Source organism: Chaetodon auriga, chromosome 12 (genome assembly GCF_051107435.1).
Source record: "Chaetodon auriga isolate fChaAug3 chromosome 12, fChaAug3.hap1, whole genome shotgun sequence".
Classification (NCBI taxonomy): domain Eukaryota; kingdom Metazoa; phylum Chordata; class Actinopteri; order Chaetodontiformes; family Chaetodontidae; genus Chaetodon; species Chaetodon auriga.
In genome coordinates, this window is record NC_135085.1 from 20,701,821 (window position 1) to 20,725,580 (window position 23,760).

The following is a 23,760-nucleotide window of genomic DNA, read 5'->3' on the forward strand; positions in this document are numbered from 1 at the left end:
AATAATTACAAATTTTGGTCAGATAACATAAATGGCGGGTGTTCGCTCTGTAAACTGAAGTCGATCTGTTGTTGGTTCTCTCAAATGTTCTAAACTCTCAGTTCATCCGTTAAAAGAAATGCCCTCGGGGTAATTAAGGCAGGATTTATGCGGCTTCAGGTAATTATGTTGAATGCACGCAGGCTTCCGAAGCCCCGCCCCGCGGCGTACGTGCGCGAGAGGCAGAGAGACGTCAAAGGTAAGAGGTCTCACTCTGTCGCTGTTGCTGGGTGCACAAAAAAAAGATTAGCAGTTTTTTGGGGGGTTTTTTACGTTTGCTGAGCTCTTATCCCTTAAATCCTTCATCCGCAAGTAATGTCTGTTTATTTAACTTTCTGAGAAATGTCTAATTAAAGAGATTAAATCAAGATCTGTCATATTCAGAGTGATAACTGTATGCTGTAATCTGTCTCCAGCCCGCAAATAAAAATACTGATCAAAGACACCACTTCAGACAAAAAACACACAGATTTTTAGTTTTTCTGTGCTGTCAACATTTATTGACAGTAATTGTCTTTATTTTGTACAAGAGCCTTTCATAACACACAGATGACCTTTGAGGCCATTAATTTTCTCTTAATGGCTCTAAATACTAAGAAATCTATCAGATTGGGTCATTTTAATATTCACTTGTCCTTGAGTAGGTAACAAATGAACAATTACAGTTAAATATTCAATAGTCTGACATCAGTGGAAGGTCTACGTGTAATTATTCACGTCACATTTTCTTTGAAGTTGATTCTTCATTAACTTTGTGCTCATCTGCCTCTGCTGTGCTGCACTTTGCATGAATTCACGTACACTTCATGCCATTCTCAGTCTTATTATACATTTTTAATTAACTATTCTGCATAGTGTCACACACATTTCATCGAGTTACACATTGTGCTGAAATACAGAATAGCCTTCAGTCATCCATGTGGGTGAAAGGGGTTTAGCAGGAAGACGGAGAGCTGGTTTTAATGCTGAATGGATTCTGTTTGAAATGTTATGTTAATGTCATTACGTGACCGAACTGGTAACAGTGCAGTGAAATGTGGTGGTGGTCCCACTGCTTCAGAAAGGGTATTTTACATTTATACATATCTCATTAAAACCTTGAGATACTGAACTATAATATTTCAGTAAAGAGATAAAAAGCTGATAGTTTAGATTAACAAGTGACAATTACAGTTAGACTTTCCATTTTTAGGGTGTAACTGCAGCATACAACCTGTTCATGCATGTCAATGACAGAACAAGGTCGGCAGAGAAATACTCAAGATTCAAAAGGTTTTCAGGGGCTTTTCTTGAAGCCAGATTCTTAGATTAGTGTAATCAGAATCAGGTTTATTGGCCGAGCGCGTGTTCACATACTTTGAATCTGGCGGTGATTAATCGTTGCTGTTAGTGTCCTTAAAGACTCTGAGACAGAAATAAACATCCAGCAAAAAAACAAGGACAACACAGCAGAACAAACACAAGAACACGTGAACACTGAACTATTATGTACATACAAGTAGCTGAAAAAAATACATGTGTATATAAATATACATGAAAAGCAACAATGAACTGCAACATACAATTTAAAGGGGGGGGGTAATACTCAAAGTATGTACAGATGCACGCAAATGTACTTGTAGTAAAACTATAAAGACAATGATGATCAACTTAAATATATACACAAGTAAAATGGTGATAATAACATACAACATATTACTAACAATCAACCTCAACCACTGTAAAGGTAAAGCATTAATGACTGAAAACAGTTATTCTTCTATACTAATAAAAAACTAATTATTTATTGGATATAGAAATAAAGTAAAGAAATGAATAAATATGTGTGTGTAAATTTTTAAAGGTTAGAATACTTTTGAAAATGTGAATATAAAATAGACAAAAAACGCACACACACTACTGATGAATGATTACACTGATACATTATTTAATTAGGTGGTTGTGTGTGTGTGTGTGTGTGTGTGTGTGTGTGTGTGTGTGTGTGTATAAAGTTAATTTAAATTAGAACAGATGTGTGTAACAGAAAGCCCGCTGACGGACCCTCTTATCGTTTTATTTTTGGACTACACATCGAACACTCAGTGCCTTTTTACACGCTCAGGAAGAGAAGAGGCGGCACGGACAGAGCGGCGGAGTGAGGCATCTTTCCGAGCATAGACGATCTCAGTGGAGTACCTGCTCCAGTGCTGTAGGGGGCAGCAGAGCGACGCCACATTTCCTGTGGAGCCCAACAGTCACAACAAGAGGAGGAAGAGGAAAAACGACAGCTCTGGGTCGTCGTCGACTGCCTTGCGTGACAACACAGGGATCGTGTTCAGGCTTCGGGTATTAAACATTTTTTATTTTCTCTTTGTCGCATCGAGCGGCGCAGAAAACGCCGCGGCGTTCGTCCCCGCTTTGTCCGGCTGTTCGCCGCCGTGTTCTCCGCTGTTTGTGAACTGCTTTAAAGACACCAGAAACATGCCAATGGAGGCTTGCTGACCAAAATGGCTGGGCGCAGTGAAATGTGAAATATTCTTGCTAAGGTTATCCTTCCTGCACGCGACGCGACTGTCACGCGAGCACAGCGGCTAAAACGCGCCGCTAAAGTTAAGAAAAGTGCGCCCGTTTGTTTCTGTTAGCGGTGATATTTATTATTAGCTTTACTGCGGCTTTTACTGCTGTCGGGCCTGTCGGATTTTTTTCTGAAGGATTTCTGCATGATTAATTTACCCACTTTTGTTTGCTCCCTGCGTTTTCCACGTTCATCTGTAAAGAAATGCGATATTAGTTGCATGCGCTCCTTTTATAATGTGTGAAAGCTTCTTCCATGTCTGCATTCTCCTAAGAAGCGTGCAGACTGAGCTCCACCCCTCAGCTGTGCAGGTTGTACATGCCCGTTTTGTTGTGGAAATCAGAGTATTTGACCGTTTGCTGTGTTTCCTCTGCAGGTTGTTCCACTTTGACCTGCAACATGTCTGATTTACTGAGATATATCGACTACGACCACAAAGCCACCTTTCTAAAGATGCTGAACCAGCAGAGGATGGAAGGTGAGCACTGTGATGTGGTGGTGGTGGTGGAGAACATAGAGTTCAGGGCTCACCGCTGTGTCTTAGCAGCCTGCAGCAACTACTTCAAAAAGCTCTTTAAAAAGCAGAGCGATGAGGACAACTCCATCGTGGAGCTGGACTTCATCCGCTCGGACATCTTCGAAGAGGTGCTCAATTACATGTACACAGCCCGGCTCGCCGTGAGGAAGAAGGACATCAATATGATGATGTCGTCCGGCCAGATCCTGGGGATCAACTTCCTGGATAACCTGTGCACGCAGAAACGCGAGCTGACCAACATGAAGACCCGGGAGAACCAGGCTCCCGGCGACCACGGGATGCGAGCTCAGGACGCCATCCTGAAGGAGCTGGCCATGGAGGAGGTGAGGAAGAACAGCTTCTACGATCAGGGGATGGAAAGCATGGGGCCCGGGGGCTCCCACGTGTCTCAGCCGCACAACTACAACACCAACATGAGCAAAGATCCTCACAGCCACGGCTGGGGCTCCTCTTCCTCCAGCGACATGAAGCTGGAGTACCTGCTGTACGGCCACCGCGACCACGGCTCCTGCCAGAGCGCGGGCGCCAAGCCCATGGACCACAACGCCAAAAAGGAGCGGCTGCTGACCGCCAACCGCCCCTACGGCTGCGAGCACTGCCCCAAAGCCTTCACCACCGCCGCCCACCTCAAGGAGCACCTGAAGATCCACTCTGGCTTCAAGCCTCACCGCTGCGTGGTGTGCGGCAAGGCCTTCATCAGGGGCCCCGACCTGAAGAGGCACGAGAGGGTCCACAGCAACGAGAGGCCCTTCGCGTGCCAAATGTGCGAAAAGGCCTTCAAGCACAAGTCTCACCTGAAAGACCACGAACGGCAGCACCGGGGCGAGCGGCCATTCAACTGCGGCTCCTGCGACAAAGCTTTCATCAAAGCGTCGGATCTGAAGCGCCACTGGAACACCATGCACAGCGGCAACCCCCGCAGACAGATGTCCCTGTCCCCCGCCGCCTCCCAGCACGGCCAGGCAGAGGCCGCCGACCAGAGAGACTGGAAAATGGAGACCGGGCCACATTCGCACAACTCAGGGGACTGTTGAGCCTGCAAACACACCAAACCACACACTGACATACAGACACATAGATCCACAGCAGTCACTAAAAACATGAACACACACTGACACAACCACAACCCTGTGACAGGCCGCCGCCTGACGTGACACGGACAATGATCGGAGTGAGTAACCAGAGCTCAGAGCATGTTCAGAAGACTGTGGGGATGTATTATTATTATTATTCTGAAGAGTTATGTCAAAACGATGTTTTCTTTCCACCTGTAAAATCATGTAAATGTTTAGTTCACTCTACTATACATATATTTTTCACGAAGCATCGTTGCTATCTAGACGGGGGTTCTCATAACATTATTCTCTTTTACTTTATGGGATATGTAACATTTAAATGTTTGTTTAACCTTTACTGGATTTTATGGAGATAAAATGAGAAACAGAGTCGTGGGGAGGGGGGGAGATTTTTCTGCATAACATTTGTTGCATTGAGTATATTCATGTGGATGTTTTTAATGGATGTGTTTAGTTGTATTGATTGATATTACACTGTAAGAGTAAGAGTCACCATTTTGCATTTGATGCAGATGATACCAAAGTCTTGGGCCTGTGAGGGATTGTCTGTAGAGGCTGTCCTGCCCAAGCAACCGGCCAGCTCGATTTACTGTTATACAGTATAACTGTCATCCAGCTATCAACAGTTAATGATAGATGTCTGTATATACTGTAGCTTAGTTTGTTGCACAATTAGAGTTCACAATAATGAATTATGCACATATAACATTGTCCTACTCCTACACTTTGACAATAAACACCATTTGCTGTGTTTTATTGTTTTTGCAAAGTTTGGTTTTTGTTGCGGAGAGTTCAGCACGTAGCGTTTCATTGGCGATTACTTTCCCCTTTAATCCATCATTTGTTTGTGGATCAGTGTTTCCTGAAGCCCAAAACAGCGTCCTCGTATGTCTTGTTTGGTCTACGACCGAAAGATAATCAGTTTACTGTCAAAGAGGAGTAAAGAAACCAGAAAATATCCACATTTAAGAAGCTGGAATCAGAAAACTTTGACCTTTTTTTCTTAAAAAGTTACTCAAACCCATCAATCATTTATCTTAATAGCTGGCCATGAAGGGAAAAGTTGACAACTAATCGATTAGTGGTTGCAGCTCCACTGCAGACTCACTTTTTACAGTGGAGGTGACGGTGCCACACCCAGATACACCTGAAGGCACCTGATCAGTTGGTTTCAGATCTCAAACATTAAACTCAATGTGGAAAACTTGGATCAATACAAGCAACAAGTGAAGTTCATAAAAGACAAATGTGACATCAGAGTGTCTGCAGCAGCCTCGTCGGTTCAGGTGGTCAAATGTCGATGTCTTTGGTTTGTTGTGGTTGTAATAAAAAGGTTTCGTGTCCGACCTTTAAATATCTGCCTGTGACGTGTTGGTGAGACGGCAACAATCCCGTCAGCGCAGAACAAAAAGTTCAAACTTTTAAATCCATTTAAAGATCAAACTGTCCTCAAAGGTTCATGACGATGCGTTCAGGGTCAAACAGGCTGCAGGTGTGTGCAGCAGCTCCGTGTTGCCAAAACAGGGGAACAGACTCAAAATGTCAAAGTGTTTTCAGAGACGTGCTGCTCGTAAAGATTCTGTGTTTGGTTGTTTTGTGCACAAAATGACGAGATGACAACAAAGATGCAGCTGAGACGACAAAATATGAGCCAAGGCTGCAGCTTAGGATTGTTTCACTCATTGTTTGGTCTTTAAAATGTGAGAAAACAGCAAATGTGTTGTAAAAAAAACACCCCAAAGATACTCAGTTTAAATAGCTGTAATGCTCAGAAAAACAGCAAATCCTCATGTTTGAGAAACTGACTCTTGACTTTAATATGAAAAGATTAATTTTCTATCCGTCGACTAATCAGTTAATCTAAGGAGAGCTGACGATGACAAGCGGGGACGCTCAGAGTTAAAGATTAAGTGATTAGTTGAGCAACTGTTGATAACTGATTACATGTTAAATCACTTTTGAAGCCTGAAACACGGCAGATATCCTCCAGTTCCTCATCGTGGTGATTTGCTGCTCGTCTTTGTCTTCGTTGACGGCACGTTGAAGACCTTCAGACTTCAGTCTGATGAATTGAGCAACGAAACGAGCGCTTTGAAAACTTCACCTGGAGTTTTCAGCATTTTCCACAACTCAATATGAAGCAAATGATTAATAATCATGATAATAATGAAATAAATAAAATGTCTTGAGCTCAAGTAGAAACTCTGTTCCACCCAGAGGTGCAGCCGAGCCTCAGGATTCGGTTTGTTTATGAGCTCGGACTGTGCGAACAGTCACATCTGCTGTGCAGCCACCAGCCCTGAAGTCCACTGCACCTTTCAGCTCTTCAGCTTGACGTGAAACCAGCCGCTCAGTGACGCCAGTGGAAACACTTTGCCCGGGACACAAAGCCAGTGAACACAACATGGCTGAGTCTCTGTCGAGTGAAACTCCCCAGCAGCTCTCCCATACTCTGCATGCAACACTAGATGGTGCCCTGTTCATAGTGATTGACCTGTCGCTGCCCACTTTGACCTGCTCATGCTGACTGTCCACGACTGGGGGACTGCTGACGGCGCCGATGGCACCGTAGAGTAAAAGTCCCAGAGAGCCGAGCTCCCTGAAAAGAACATATGGCCACTGTGTGAAATGTATGCGCTCTCACACCTCGGTGGTTTCCATACATTTACATACATCTGACTGGTGGTTGGAGGGAGGCCAGCGCAGTATCAGGGTTTCAGTCTGGGCTCTGTTTGCACTGACAGTCAGACGGAGTTACTCTGTACCTGTTCATGACAGTTTGACCACACGGTCTGGAGCGAGCGCATCCTCAGAAGTGGTCCTGTTCGCCGCGTGTTTCTAAGATTGATCTATTCTTAACTGTCAGCAGAGGAAGGGTTTGATCGCCTGTAATTTGGGGTGAAACAGTTTTGTGGAAAGCTGACGTCAGCGTCTGATGGAAAAGGCGGGCCTTGCCTCGCTGATGTCAGTAGATGCTCGAGATCTGTTTTCTGCATTTCTCGGCCCGCCTGTATGTACAGCGTGTGTGTGAGTGTGTGCATTAAAGCCAGCCAACGATGCAGGGTATGGTCCTGTATCGCACTGTTGGACTAATTGGGGCTGTGTGTGTGTGTGGGTGCCTTTGTGCCATGACTGCTTGCGTGTGTGTGTGTGCATGCATTTGTAGAGAGGTTTGAAATGTAATGTGTGCATGAATTATATTGGTGTGTGTGCGTGCCAAGGGATTTCAGTGATGAGGGCTTATTGTGTGTTTGTATGTGTGTGCTCAAGCATGTGCTCGAGCGCATTTATATGTGTGTGCACGCATGTGTGCGTGTGTATGCATGTGTAATGACTGGGGTGTGGGTGGGTGGGGGGGGTTGGTGGAGAGCGTGAGTGCGCATTCATGCGTGTGTACGTGCACACCTCGGAGAGTGTGTGCATCTATAATGAGTCCTGTGTGTGCACGCACATCCGTGAGTGAGTGACAGGCAGCGAGGGAGTGTGCACTCATGCATGTGCCTCGCTGCGTGTACTCATCCGTGCCTGTGCGTGAGGACTGTGCATCAGTATGGAGGAGTGAGTGTGTGTGCGTGTGTGTGTGTGTGTGTGTGTCAGTCCTTATTTGTTTTTATGTATGCATGAGCTTGCATGCGTGTATGTGCATGCAAATGCACACATCATCACTATTTAGGGAATTTACGTGTCAGCAGGCTGAATTCTATAATGCAGGTAGTCACATGAATGAATTTATGTATTTGAATGTGTGTGTGTGTGTGTGTGTGCGTGTGCGTGTGTGGCATACATTAGTATTGTGGGGGCTGTGCATTCAGATTCATGTCTGCATAACTTTATGTGGCTTTCTGTGTGTGTTTATTCTCTCTTCAGCTTCAGTTTATGTGTGTGTGTGGGCGCGAGTGCGTGTGTATGTGAGTGTGCGTTTGCATGTATGTGTATATGTGTACAGTGAACACCCGGTTTCCATTACTCCGGCCGGCGTGGTTCCCTCAGCCAGACCACAAACCTCCTGTCTCCACTCTGGCTCCACCCAGCGCTGCCACAGGCTTCCCAGAAAAGAACAGCGTCTAATTAAAAAACTTTAATTACATTCATCTCATCTCTCTTTCTCTCTCTCACACACACACACACACACACGGGGAGAATAAAACAACTGTATACAAACAATCCCATATGATAAATGGGCATGAAAGGCAAAGCCAGCAGGGTTTTTTTCCCCCGGCGGATGGCTTTTAATCAGAGTTGCTGACATTCACGAGCCTTACAGTCTCCTGTGATGTCGTCCTCCACTTGAGCACCATCTGGAATTTCTTCACTTTTAAGGACTTCATCATCGTGGTGTCTCCCTGTCCTCCAGTGTCTTTTCATGAGACATTTTATGTCCTTGATCTGCTCTCCGAGGCGTCTTCAACCTAGAAAAGAGAAAGCATAAATCATCTCACAACTGTGTGTCTTCTGTTACTGTATAAACACACGTATTCAGGCCATTAAACTGATTTGTAGGGCAGCACTTAAGAGCCTGACACAACTGTGAAATAACACTCGATTAACGGCTCATCTTCAGAGTGGGTGTCACATTAATGCGAGGAGGATCTCTGAGGAATGTTCGCCGGACGGGACGCTTTCACTCATCACCTTGAACGCAGGAGCTCCTATCTGCCCGGCTTGCTCCTGCTCCCATTGGAGCACGTCGGAGCGGGTTTATTAACTGTGACCCGGCGCGTCCGCAGACAAGGTGCGTCTTTGTGGAGCGGCGGCGTGGCGCTGACCTGCGCGGTCGCACCCGTGGAGGCGGGTTATCAGGCCATCTCCGAAGGACCGAGGGAGCCGGCCGGATCGCTGCGATCTGCCCGCAGGAGCCTGGACCAGATGTTCCAGCTGAGAGATTACCATCGCATCACTCCTCAGTGGGGAGTCCAAGGCCTGTCTCCCCCCTCTCTCTCTCTCTTTTGTCTCTTACCTCTCTGGTGCTCCACTCCTCTGATCTCCTTTCCTTTCCCACCTGCCCTGTTTCCTCTACATCCTTCTCCTCTCTCGCTTCCTCCTTCCTCATCTCTCTTTCCTTTCCCCCTCATCTTCCCATTTCCTGTCCTCCCCTCCTCCTGTTTTCCCCACCTGTCCTTTTGTTCATTCCTCCTCCTCTCCTTCCTCTCCTACCTTCCTCTGTTCTTTCCTCTTTCTTCATAATTTCATTCCTCCTCCTCCTCTCCTCTCCTCCCCTTTCCTTTCCTCTCCTCCTTTATCCATCATTATCCCTTATCATTTCCCCTCCCCTGCCCACCCCCACTCTCTCCTTCTCCCTTTCCTTCTCTCTTATCTATCCTCTCTGTCATCCTTCCTTGTCCTCCACTCACCTCCTGTCCTTCTTCTGTCCTCCTCTATCTGGTTTTCTGCTACTCTCTCTTTCTCCCCTGTCTAGTTTTCCCCTTTTCTTCCTTCTCCCCTCTCCTTTCCTTTCCTTTCCTTCCTCTTAATTCCTTCCTTTCCTGTCCTCTCCTTTTCTTCCCTTTTCCCCTCCTTTCCTTCTACCATCTCATCTCCTCTTCTTTCCCCTCCTCTCCTTTTTCTTCCTTTCCATTCCTCTCGTTATGCTATTCTCCTCCTTCCCTTCCTTCTCTTTTCCCCTCACCTCCTCTCTATCTTTCTCATATGACCTCCCTGGTTTCCTTCCATCTCTCCTCCTCCCCTCCTCTGCTCCTCACCACCCAGCACAGATAACAACTGAGGGCTGTCTGTGGTCAAACACAGCGCACGCTGTTCTCCTCCCTCCCCTCCGTCCTCCTGCCCTCCTCTGCTGTTATCAGCCTCAGTCATGGAGGTCTCACTCTAATGAAATTCCCTCAGCGATCACACTGACGGATCTAAAGGCAGGGTTTGTTTGGAGACCACATCTCGGGAGTAGCTGAGGACATGAAAAGAAAAAGCAGCTGTAATCTGATTGTAAAAAAATGTTACCTGTAATCTGCCCCAATCTGGACGCTGTTACTCAGACAAACGCATTTAGTAGATTACAATACATTTGATTAAAAAGGCCGCGTAGATATACTTAAAATGTGATATACTGTGTTTGATTGGGGTCATTTTTATCACAGAGGACCCTTTTAGTAATCACCTGGTGTTCAACAGTTAAAATCACGCATAGTACATATGGGCAATTCCATTATTTTCACATTTATTAATTTATGCTGCCTACATTTGAGCCAATAAATTAAATAAAAAGATAAAGGCTTCAGTATTTCCTCTTCAGATTTTAATCCTGGTTGTATACAGAAGGTTTTAAACAACATTTTATTTATAGAAAATGTGATAGAGGGGGGTGTTGGATTTATGATCGTAGTATTTCTAAAAGCTTGGCTATCACTGCGTGTTTAATCTCATGTTAAATGCTGCTATATGACAGCATTGTAATTATTCAGTGCATTGCCATTTAATGGCTTTTCTGTAATGTTGAACGCCACATTCAGCGTTGTTGGGTTTTAATTATCACACTGGGATTTGCCCGAGGATTGGATACACTGATTGAACAGGAAATCAATCATATGAAGTTTTTGATAAAATCTGTTTTAAAGAGGAAATACATATTCTAGATTTAAATATCAGGTCAAATGGTCCACGAATAATTTTCAGTGTTGTCTTAAGGTGCAGTAGTACCACCTGGTTGAGGTTTTTACTGCATGAGATAATGAAGAGACTAAAACAGGCCGTGCAAAAATTACTGTTTTAAATTTAAACAAAAATGGAAAAAATAGACAAAAAAATGCTATTTTAGCTGACAACAGAACAAGAAAAATTGCATTTTTTTTTTTTTGCATTAATTTAACCAGAAGTCTTATTGAGCATTTTTTCAACAGTTTTACCTGCCTGTATTTCCCATCATGCACCTGAGCAGCAGATCTAGACTCTAGATATTATATTAAAATTAGTGTCAGTTCAAATTCAGTTCACTTCAAACAAAAAAAGTGGGCATTTAAAGTCACTGTAGAAGGAATAAGGCCCATTATCAGGAATTAATGGATGATAGGGAGTCTATGAAGTCACCCTGAAGTCACCATGTATACCATGATAACTAACCAAAGACAAGAAATTTAAAATATTAATTAATATTTTCATGCCTTTTGCAATCAAAATCTAAAGTTTTTCACAAGTCAAAGATCAGTTTCCCTGGTATCGTCTGAGGGGTTGACTAATACCTGGAATTATCATTAGCTTCCCATCGGCATTTCATGCAATGGAAACGAACCGTAGATACAACAACTTATCTCAGCTATGACCTACAAAGCTAACATTATGCTAGCAACATTAATGACACTACATACGGTTCACAAACAGTAAATATAATTTTATAGTATGTTCAACAGTAAGAGTATCTAGCTATCCAATCACGTCATTGTTTTATATCAGTATAAAGATTTTCACAAACAAATGTTTGGACATGTGTACTGCCTGAAGTCCTGACCTGAGCAGTGAATGTGACGAGATGACCGCTGATTCAAAGCATCAGCGAGCTCAGAGGGGCCGTGTACTTCCTGCAGCGTGTGTGTTACAGTCGCCATCGTGTGGTGTTCAGAGGATGAAGCGCTGCCAGTAACTGTTGTAAATAAGATAATCAGATATTTTTTTCATGATCCGATTCAGGTGATGGCCGCTATCTTTACAGCTTTACCTGTAAGCTTTAAGTTTGGCTTTAAACATCGCACCGCTGTGCTCCCCCCGCCCTGTTCGACTGGACCGCGGGATGAAACTCCCGCAGGGTCTCAATCAGAGTATCTGCAGATCGGTTAAAGAGAAATGCTGAAGTCACTTATTGTGTGTAATTAACTAAATGTTAGCTTGTTAACTCGCCGCCATTGATTGTAAGCGGTAAGACTACCTGTTGCTGTGGTTACTACTACTTTAAGATACAGGCAGCGCATTAATTTGGAAGGGTGAGCAGACCGTTCGACTGGAACTACTTAGCAGGTGCACCGTGCAGCCAATCAGAATCGAGTATTCACCCAGGCTATGATATAAATCAAAATGAATCTGACCCACATCCTGCTGGACCTTACAATAGTGTTTACATACTATTCCATGTTTGATCAGACCTCTTGGAGCAGCTGGCAGACATCTTAGAAATAAAGGCACCATAAAATTAATTTCTTTTAGCTTTGAAGCTCTTTTCAAATACACTAAAGCTGTCAAAAGTATTTCAACTGAAACCTAGGACGAATCCATGATGAATCCCCAGTAGAGCATATAACCCCACACATAAACACAGCGAGTTTAACCAATGATGGGACATGAGGGATTGCCCCTTCGACCTCACGCTGTCGTCAGTTTTGAAAGACTCTTGTTCTTTGTGTAGACAATCTTGATTTACTTGCATGACATAAGAAATGATACAAATTGCATTTCACTTAAAAGCTTCTTGGAAGAGTCAGATCTGTTTCCAAATTGGCTTTGTAATCGTCTCCAGACGTAACTCGGGGTAAAAACTCCCCAGATCATGACTCCACCATCACCAGTTACTCTGTGGTTTCTCCCTGTGGGGAAGAGCGCACCAGCTTTTAAAGACGAGTCAGCCTCTTACCGCTGATTCACATGCCTGTCTCGTTGTTTTGGAAGGGTGCGTCGATCCGGACAGCCTAGAAAGCATTATCATAAAGGCCTGTCAAAGCAGAGATGGAGGTGAAGCAAACATCTCATTCAGCAACGTGAATCCTCTGTGGTTGAGAAATGGAGAACAATAGGAGTGTTGAAACTTTGCTGTAGGTGAAGTCGAGGGCCTTGCGGTCCCTTTGCCTCAGCAGGTGTTCAGATATCAATTATCAGCGGTTGTTTCTTCAGTCTGCGCCTCCAGGAGTGCTTTTTATTTTGGTGTTTAATCTGAGGATGTCCCAGCTGAGGAATAATAAGTGATTAAAGGTATCGCTTCGATTTCTGTGCACTTGGCCTCTCCCTGTCTCGTCTGAGTCTGAGGGTGGAGGGGAACTTTGATGTCAGCCAGCTGTGCCGGGGTCTGCTGTTCATCAGAGGGGGCTCTGTTTTCATCTGCCAGGACCCTCAGACCGCAGCAGGACCCTCACTGGGCCGCACACAAGGTTCGGGGGAGTCCCTGAAAATATTGATCTATCACTGGAGGCACGCTCCTGTGGAATCTGATATGAAAACATGTGTTACATGCATATGTCTCTGTTTTTATATCGAGCCTACAACAAATGCAACAACAAAACTTCTTTATCTGCTTTCAGTCCAGTTTTATTCACTATCTGTGCTCAGCAGCTGCTGACCTATAAGACCTTTATTCAACCAGGACACGTTTATGTCTTAAAATGAGCCTGAACTTTACTGAACTGCATACACTGTGACACTGACACTGTGATAAGAGATGATTAAAGAATACTGCCAGATGCTTAAACCTGGTCTGTCAGTAGAATAAAATCATTTAACTGACTTAGTGATGCCAGTTACACAGCAAAACTGGATCTATCGAAAGCTTGCTGGGTTGAGCTAACAATAGCCACCATAAGCTACGGGTCACACCAGACCAAGTAAAGCTAATTTCTAAAAGGAAGAACGTGTTATTTCTTCTTTCTCGTTTATAGTTAGCGTGAACAGACAAATAAGAGCACGGCCTCTAAAGAAACTTTTCTCTGAGAAGATTCACTAAAAATACAATAGAGGACAAGAAATACATAATTACATAAGTTAAGAGGAAAATTACACACAGACGGACATGAAATCCCAAACAACAAACAAAGCTCTGGAAGCAGGAGACAAAAAGTTGAGATTAATAACTAATTCAAGCTGGATTTTAGAAACGTAACAGCACTATGTTACAAAGGAAGTTTTGAAGCTAATTAACAGCAAAGCCTTTGTTTCAAAGGTAGAAACCAACATGCTAGCATCTTATACATTTGCTATGGTGAATATGTTAGCAAATAGTTAGCTATTTTAGCATCCAGCAGATGCATCCAACATTAGCATTTACTTGGAGTTGGTTTTCTGTCCCCTTAGTGAATCTTAGTCCCGTACTCACACCTCTTGTAGCTCTGTTTTGTTCTCCACCATCTCCTGAGGGAAACATCTGCCTCTTTAGCTGCTACGTGCTCCGCTACGTTCACCAGCTAGTCACTTACTGTGTCTTTCTGCCATGTGGTGCTGAGCAGGAAGGTCTAGCACACAGTTCAAGAAGCTAAATTACACACGGTCATTTCCTTGATGCATATAAAAACCAATGATGTAGCTCAGCTTCACAGGGTGATTTCTTTGACTGTCAACAATGTACCTGGTTTTACATCTGTAGCTCAAAGGCAACATGCAGGTGATACTGTTCATCTACTATCAGTCTGTAGATAAAAACCAAAAGATTAAAGAACATTAGAGCTTTTAAAACATTGCCATACGCTTCCTCTCAGCATGAAAGCGATTTAATCTTCACAGGAAATAAAGTCTCTGTTTGACAAGTGATTGCTGGGAAGTGTGGTGAAAAAAACGCCACGGCAATGACCGCTTAGCGCCACATATGTCACCAAAATCAAAGCAACAGGAATCCGGAGATTACCACTGAACTTCAACCTCAATGCCTCTGCTTTCATCCTGTCACACATGACTCAGATCAGCCCAGAGCCAGTGTTATCAGCAGCTGTAGCGTCCTCAGTCGGCACTCATCCACAGAAAGCTGCTCCATGAACAGTGGAGGCCTTGTCTCAAAACCATCACAAGTGGTCAACAGCGCCGCAGCCAAAGGTTTTGAACTCGCTATCTGGCAACAACCACCCAACATCATCTAATGTGGTGGTTCAGCAGAGGTGGAAATCTTTGTGGAGATTTAGAGAGGTGGAAAAGTAAATCTCTTTATTTTGCCTGCCAGGCCTCTGAATGACTGAAAAAGAACAGAGTAGAGGAAAGATACGGGCAGTTTGCAGTTGTTACGGCTGCATACTTTCCGGGAAATCATCTGAAGCCATGTTTATCACCATCAGACCAGAAGTCCATTTGAGTTCCTTACACTTAAAGATTCAAACAGGGATGAAAGGTGGACATTTCTCTGCCATATTCCCACAATCTAAGATTTCAAACCGTAGCTTAGAGATGGTTGGGGCTCCGGCCGAGGAATGAAGGGACTGTTTTTACATTCGGGTGTGGGATCAGGGGGGTCACATAGCTCAAGTGCCTAAAATCCAACCTGCTGCCATAAACACCTCATAGGGAGAAGCTCGGCGGGTCGCTTTCAGAGGGGTTTCAATCCCCTCCAGCCCAACAGTTGCTGTTTCGGCACAAAACGGACGCACTGTGCAGGGAACAGGTGGAGTGACGATGACGATACCGTTACAGGAGGCTAAAACGGGGTGCCATGTGCTCAAGTGTGGTGACCTATTTCTCTGCACATCTGCAAGACACTAAAGCTCGAGATAATGCCGCTTAAGAGCAGCAAATGAACGGAGCAAGGTCACATTAGCTCGTCTACAAACCAGTAACTTTTTATGGGAGTGGAGTGTGTGAATGTAAACAGGATACAACGCTGACTTTAATTCTATACACACACTCACTTAGCGCATGCCTTTCCCTGTAGAGTACACACACCTATCACACTGCCCTGCTGGCTGATGGGCAGGCCTTCTGAAAGGTTAAATAAACTCGGATGATTAAATAGCTCCAGCGGTGAATAATTCACCAGCTCGATGAAGCTGATGCGAGTTCAGGGCTCCAGACTGGATACACTTTGTACAGACACTTCCTGCTCACCCATCCCCGCCGCCTTCCACAGACAAAGACCGACAAACACTCACATAAGTTAAACATGTGCATAGGTGTTGGGCAACGGATCTAATATTGCAGGCATTTTAAACATAAACACGTGATCTCAAGTGTTTCCTATCCATCATGTCTTGCACACAGAGGGATGAAGAAGTCGGGGGAAGGGATGTGATTTATTGAAAGCCTCTTTATGACTCCCCACCTTCACTTGTTCAGATGTGAGAGTGTTTTGTTAACCAAGGTAAAGGAAACCGCCGCTCCACAGATGAATACGCCTTATCTTTTGCACTCTGACACTGATAAATTTGTTCCTGTCACAAGGAAACACTGGACACGTCAATGATTCACTTTTGTTCAATGTTATTACGTCTTTTATCAACCTATTCTGATCCATTACTGTCCATTAGCTGTTTTCTGTTCAGACCAGTTTATGAAATGTGTGACGGGCAGATATTAATATTTAATAGTTTTGTCTTCTTCCCAAATACTCTTGTTGTAGATTGCCTTTAACTGTATTGTAATCAATAATTTGTTAATTTTGTTTTTCTTTGATTAGTTTAGTACTAGCAAGCTAGTCATTATGCTAGCCATCTGAGGCTAAAGTGTTACTAGCACTAGCATTTCAAGTCGGGTAAAGCCAGTATGAAAGTAACGCGTTACGAAAGTAACTCCGTGATTTTCTCTGAGACCATACGAGTCTGAAATACCGAACTGTGTCAGAACATGCTGCGCTTACTACACCCATGAAAAATTCTCATGGATACGTCATACTCTTGCATCCAAAAATGACGAGTTATGTTTATTGTTGAATGTGTCATCGTCATGATCATGTGACAGATTATTTCGTACTTCAACGCTTCCTGAAGTTTGCTAAGTCAGAGTTTTTCAGCATAGAAGCAAGTCAGGTTGAACTGTCAGGACAATAGAAACAGGTGTTTCTTTCAACCTACATCTGACATTCACAGCGAGCATTTCTTTCAGCTCGCTGCCAATGCGGTCACACTGTGTTTACCAAAATATACCAAGAGTCAGGATAAGGAGCTACCTTCCCCATACAGCCACTCTAGCTGAAGAGAGCTACACACCAAACTCCATTCAAGAACTGTGGTGTTGAATGACGGCCAGCGTGTGCGTGTGTTTGTCCCAAAATCAAGAATAAAGGCTCTATTCAAACATATGTAAGTATAACTATGTAATCCATGCAGCAGCACTTTTTTAATAAAACAGTCGATTAAATTAAAGGTCAACAATAACGTACATGGTTAACCTACACTTCTGTTGTACATCACCGCGTGTAAATTGCATCGTTGACATCGTTGTGGGAATGAAAGAAGAACCAATTCAAAGTTTAGAGTTAAAGGAAATAGTTAATTGTGTGTGAGGAGGCATTCAGCTCATCCTTGGCTGGGGAAGTGTGGGTGCGGTGAGTTTTGGCTGCTCTGGTCTCATGAGGCATGTACTGAGGGCGCACAGCACCATAGCTACCCGTCACGGATGAGACAATGAATGAAAAAGAGGATTTGATGTTACAGTGTGTTGCAGGTGATTCATTTTTACAATGCATTCGGTCTAAAAACCAACATTTATTGGAAATGTGTCGCAGCACAGCTCCCACATGCAGAAGGCAGGAGCTGAAATCAGTACAACACTTGATAAATAAATAAATAATCTAGCTGTTTTTTGTGGGAAGACCTACTTTCTTACTAAAAAGTAGTCCCTATGAAAACCGCGACCACTGTTTTGCGAATTCATTGCATGTTGCACTCGTTGTTAGATGGGTCTACTCAAATCTTGGTTACAGTCTGTGTCAGCCTGTATGAGATCAATTTTGAGGCGTGTCAGACTGTGTGATGAATTTCTGGCGCAAACAGAAAAATGTCATCAGCTCATGTCATCCATCTGCAGCGCTTTCGTGTTTTGAAAGTGTAGAAAAAATTGCTTTGGCCTTTGGCGACCTTTTTTATCGCTCAACAAAAACAGCGGAAAACATTCTGTCATTTCTGTTGTACTCCAGTTGGCTGATTTGTAGATGTTGGTTGTAGCAACACTTAGATTAAGAAAACAGTGTCCTTAATGTCACTGTCAGGATTTTCACGCAGCTGCCTTTGAAGCAAATCTCTAAATTGGTCTTCGATGGACATTTTTCATGGTGAGATCTTGGAGTTCTATCTTGGATTGACGATTTCCTCACATTTTTCTCACGCTTGTTAACTTTTGTCTGGCACAGCTCAACAGTGCTCAGTGTGTCGGGCCGTGACTTTGACATGGTTTCTGCAAAGACACACTATGGTTGAATTTTTCACTGATTTTCACTTCCATTCACCTCTGTCATATTTGGATGACTGCAGAAGTATCATCGTTTTCTCAAATATTTGAGCTATTTGAGAAATCGATTTAGTCCATTAGTCCAACAATCAATTTGATTAAAATCCTGTAACACATCCTGTTACATTCAGATCTAAACCCATTCAGACACACTGGAAACCTGAGCCCCTTTTTTTGTGTGTGCTTCATTTTTCTGCTTCGAGAAGCGAACACCCACCCCACTCTGCATTTGTGGGTTGCTGGTTCACATTGAGGCAGCCATCTAATGAGAAGCATTCCTGCCTGGGAGAGGAAAAGATGGCCGGGCTGCAAGTCCTTTAATTTTCAAGATTTGTTCCTTTGATTTTAGCCTCCCCCTAATCACCGCACTCCAACGACAGCAGGTTCCCTGTGTGTGCATGTGTGTGTGTATGTGAGGGGAGGGGAGGGGGGATTCACACATGTGGTTTTGGGTAGTCTTCAAGGGCAGGCCACATGTTACTGGAGTTACTATCTGCTTGGCAAAGGTGGTGCTGAGGGTGAAATGTGATAGGGGCTGTTTTTTCTGCCTGTGACCCACAGCGAGGAATGCAGACAGTTTGGTTAGGGGGGGTCTGTCATTACTCCCAAAGAGAGAGAAATCTAATGTTGGCATTACTGATGTCGGTGACGTCTGGCTCCCGTGCGTCATATCGTATGATGGCACCAGTCGGAATAAGATCGAAAGGTAAAATAAATAGGAGAGAATTCGTCCTGGTGGTAGTGGCGTGGAGACACATGAATATGGCTACACAAGGATGTTTCCGTATTGTTAATGACATACGAGGCAAAGGATCCTGCGGTCCAAATGTAGTCTTCAAGTAGTTTAAAGTAAAAGTCCACACTGTAATGTCTGCTTGTTCCAACACTTAATCGAAGTGTTTTTGTGGCTGCACCAGATGTCTTGTGCATCATTTTATGCACACATCCTATAATTTAGTCTGACATATTTGGTATCTCTGGAAACTTTGAGATCCCCACAAGAATATAAGCTTCATATCTGGGGTTTGAACAATGTTTGGCCACACAAAACAACGCTAGCAATTTCAGGGTTCAAGAGGTTAAACTACATACTCATAAAAAGTTCCCTGATTAATATGAAATACATAATTCACCCTCTTTGCCAGTAATGCCATTGACAGGGTAAGAAAATATTATATTAGAGTGCAGCTTGTAAAATCATCTTCAAAGCAAAGGACTACGAAGAGCAAATATAACGAAAACACTTAAATCTATATTTAACATGACCAAACACATTTTTATTAAACTTAAAGTAATGCACACAGGATGAATCCACCCTTTCATCTTTCTGATGGATGCACTCTTCCCAAACCTCCATTTCAGCTGATGAATATCCTACATTTCCCAGAATGCATCACCTGTGGGTTACAGGTGTTCTGGTTTTCCAATCAAGTCAAGATGGAGGAACTCAAAACTTGTGGCTGCGCTTACGGTAAATAAATTCTGTCTTCTACTGTTGATTGATTGAGTCTTTAGAGACACGCTTGTTTTGATTTTGAGTGAAGTGAATATTTCCACATTTTAATATAGATGTAAGATAAAAAGCACCACAGGACAAGAAAATGGAGACAGGAATGATGCGTCCGGTGCTTACAATCATATGCATGATTTTCAGCACCTGGATGGAGTTTACTCTGCTGATAGGGAATTGTGGATCTTCACATTTTCATCTTTTCTTATCAAAGCATGCAATATGTGGCATTGAAAACTCCAGAACAGCTACTAAATGGACCTTTAATGTGAGTCTATTTTGTCCTATTAATGGGATTTTTCTATACATTACACATTGCTTGTGCTTTCACAAAATAATCACAATTCAAGGTCCACTCATTAGCTTTTACTGTAGCTTTCAACTCTGTCACATGGTCTTCATCTGCAGATAAAGTCTGCTCCGTGACATGGACATGAATCTGTTGACATGCAAGTACAGGCACTTTGAGAATGAGTATGTGCTGTCTTAAGGATTTCATTATGAAAGTTCAGGTCCAGTTCTCTCTTTGTTTTTCTTTTTTTCCTGGATCTTTGATCCATACCATGCAGTCTTCATTAGCAAATGGAAAAAGTCCTTAAACAACTGTGGACAAAATCATAACAGCTGTCGACAGATCCATCTCTGTGACAGCTGAGCACACTTCATGTGCAGATGAAGACCCTGTGAAATGACTGAAAGCTCTGGAAAAAGCAAGTGGTGGACTGAAAAGTCAGAAAGGTAGTGGTCATGACCACTGACAGATATGTCTGTGTTTTGGTGTAGCACCATATTGTAAAAGCTGTAAACCTGCCAAATACTGTGTAGAAAGGAACATCTGGGTGCACTTGTTTAGCATCTGCTGAAAAGAAAACAGTATTGGGATAGATCTCATCAGATCTGGAATATCTGGCAGTCAGCAAGATTGTGTGCAGCCTGACTTTATGCAAACTTTTGACTCCATTATGTCTGCCAGGATTAAGGTATAAGGAACTGAAGCATTTCAGGCCTGAACTTGATTTTTTGGGGGGAACCAGCTGTAATACAACATTGAAATATTATCAACTTAAAAACTGATAAGGCAAATATCAGCAGTTTTCTATTTACACATTCATCAGACGTGGAGCAACATTAGCGTTTATCTGGAGCTGTGTTTTGGGCCACCTGCAGAATTTAAGACCTTTCCTTTAGTAGTTCAGTCTCCACCAGCTCCTGGCGGCTGAAATACATGGTGCACAAGACATCTGCTGAGGCTGCTGCACTGACTGCAGCATCAAGCTGCTCATCTCTACTTTTATAAAGAACATCAGCCTCCACAAACTCCAAGACAGTCTATCTCTACATGAGGCCCTGTCAACAAAGTTTTCCAGACAGTTTCTGCATCCAAACACTGAGTGGTGATAATTCTAGCAGTATTTGGGTTGGTGTTCATGGCGAAGCAGCCGGCAGAGCGAGACTCCTGCGGGTCAGAAGCCTCAGAGCTGTGCAACAGATGCACACGATTAACGCAGGCTACTTCACATTAGTCGCCTTTTGAAGTTCAAGTTCCTTTTTTGTGACATTTTCTTTTGGAGACCAGCGATGCCTTGTAACTCGAGACCGAGGGGAGGGTTGGGTGAGCTGGGAGTGAGCGGGGGAGGCAGCGTGGGGGTCTTTTTGGGTGGTCTGCTCCACAATGAGGAATGCTGAAAGTTTGCCTTTGAGCTCATACAGATTGCTCTGTTGCTCAGTATCTGATTTGGCCTTCAAAACTCAAACCTCATGCATGTTGGTCCATCGAGCTGTACTGAGATGCATCTGGTTATTAATCAGTCAATATTAAAAATTTAATATTGAGAAAATAAACCGGAGCTTGTCCTTACTTTACAATCTTCTAACTATTAGTATTGTTCGCAAAAAGTCAGGCACACAAAAGCACAGGTTTTTGTTATTTTATTATTATGATTCAAATAATCAGCTCAGAACATTATTTGCAACAGTAAATAATAAAAACATATATGGGCTGCGCCACAATATTGGCAACAGTATTTCTGTTTATGTGATGGTGTCATCATTGTTGTGGACCTCCTGGAAAGCCTCCAGTTTTATGGGAATGTCAAGTGGAAATCAGTGTTACTATGTATTTTTAAATATAAACTTTTCAAGTGTTCTTTGGCCTTGGTGGACCCAGACCTCTACATGCCTTTTGCCCTGGATTCATCATTTCACTCACCTCTATTCTTACAGAAGAGCACCACATATGCTGATGTGAAACACCCCTGAAATACAGCATGATGACAGGTTGAATGCTGGAGTTTTGGTCAGCATGTGCCAGGTGTGTTTCCACAGGCTTGAGTGGCAGCTGCCTCTGCAAGACAGACAGGCCTTTTGTACAGTAAAGGGTGGTGATTAAGACATCAGCGGCATTGTTAATGGTCAAGGAGCTCTCTGTATAACATTTTGTGGATAAAATCCGGCGTAGCTAAGCGGAGGCTGAATGTAATAAGATTCTTAAGTCACACAAACAGGCTTGTAAATATACCTGAAATGAAAAAGAATAGAGACTACCTTAATGTGGACCTATGTCAATCCGGTTATTGTGACCCATTAATTTGTGATACTGTACCATATGTATTTTATATAAGTAATATGCAATAGTAGAACATATCTAGCTGTGCAGTAACTGGAGCAACAGGTAGAGTAGAAACAGTGTTTAATGTGATGAAACTGGTAAAATGGTTTTTTCCACTCAGGATATCGTCAAATAATCCAGTCGAACTAGAGAAGCATCACTTTCTCACTGAATTGGAGAGCTTTTTGATGAAAGCTTGACTTTCATCTGTCCTAGTGAATAATGTGAGTGTAGGACAGTATAATGAACGCAGGTAAGAATCCAGCTCTTTGAAGAAAATTTGCTGATATACAGACTCAGGACCACTGTTTGGAGTTTGCTGTTCACAAAGTGTGGATGGAAAAAAAAAAAAAAGAGCTTGGCTTGAAGAAACAGTTACTGTTCACAAATGTTGGGGACTCATTTGTCCTTTACATAAATCTGATATGCATTTACAAAATGGGAACCAAATGTTCATAAATGATGAATTACTTGGCTTAATCCACAAGCATGTGTGTCGCAGAATGTCATTTCTTCTTCCTGCACTGTGCAAGAAACTGCACACCACAAAAAAGAAAAAAAAAACCAAAACAATACAAAGCAATAAGCAGTTACATCTTTATCTGCATGGTTCTGCATAGGCCTCGTAAATTAAAGGGTAAAAAAGTGAGGGATGATGATCGATGCCACATGTAAATAACACCAGTTCTCCATAAAACCTGATGAAAGCATGACTGCATCCATCTGAAGCAGCCAAATGTGACTTTCTGCTGTTGCCCTCCATTAATAGAGAAAAAATTGAGAGGATTATTTTTGCTTTACAGTAATAATTAGTTAGTTAGTTTAAACCAGAATACTTTCATTAGTATATAGGTGCATAACTATTGACTAAAATCTGCAGCTGCACTGTTGTTTCCAAGATCACAGGCACTCTGACAGATTATGAGGCAAGTGTTCGAGATGGTTTAGATATTGTCCGACATTTTGCTCGGTCACTCCTCCCATCTGTTTCCAACCTGCTGGAGGGACCAGACAAGGCGGCCGTGCCAAGAGACGGAGTCAGTGAAATGTTTGAAAATCCATTGCCTCGCAACTCATCAGTAATGAAGTGTTTGAAATCATGTGGGTTGGAGAGGAGGAGGGGAGCACTGAGACGGTCTCAGGCTCTGTGACAAATCCTCTGCAGGTTTCTAATGGCTGAAAGAGTCACACAACACTTTGGCCTAGCCGTTAAAAAACTCAAGTTCACGGCTCTGAGACACTTGTCTTAATCAGTATCTTCTAAAAAGACTTTAGTCAGTATTTGACTTTAGATGGTGACGGTCAGGGAATCACATCTGGACACTCTGATGGGCGGACGATGTTAGGTCGCTAAAGTTAATCCCAAGATGCTGT

The 23,760-nt window shown here is 43.2% G+C and overlaps 1 protein-coding gene across 1 annotated transcript; it reads left to right on the plus strand.

Annotated features, from left to right (window-relative positions):
- Positions 1-2,265: 2,265 nt before the first annotated feature.
- On the plus strand, positions 2,266-5,558 carry LOC143329836 (zinc finger and BTB domain-containing protein 14-like). The gene is made up of 2 exons (XM_076745944.1): positions 2,266-2,364; positions 2,970-5,558. The coding sequence occupies exon 2, from the start codon at positions 2,993-2,995 to the stop codon at positions 4,163-4,165; it is 1,173 nt and encodes a 390-aa protein (XP_076602059.1). The 5' UTR covers positions 2,266-2,364; positions 2,970-2,992; the 3' UTR covers positions 4,166-5,558.
- Positions 5,559-23,760: the final 18,202 nt, after the last annotated feature.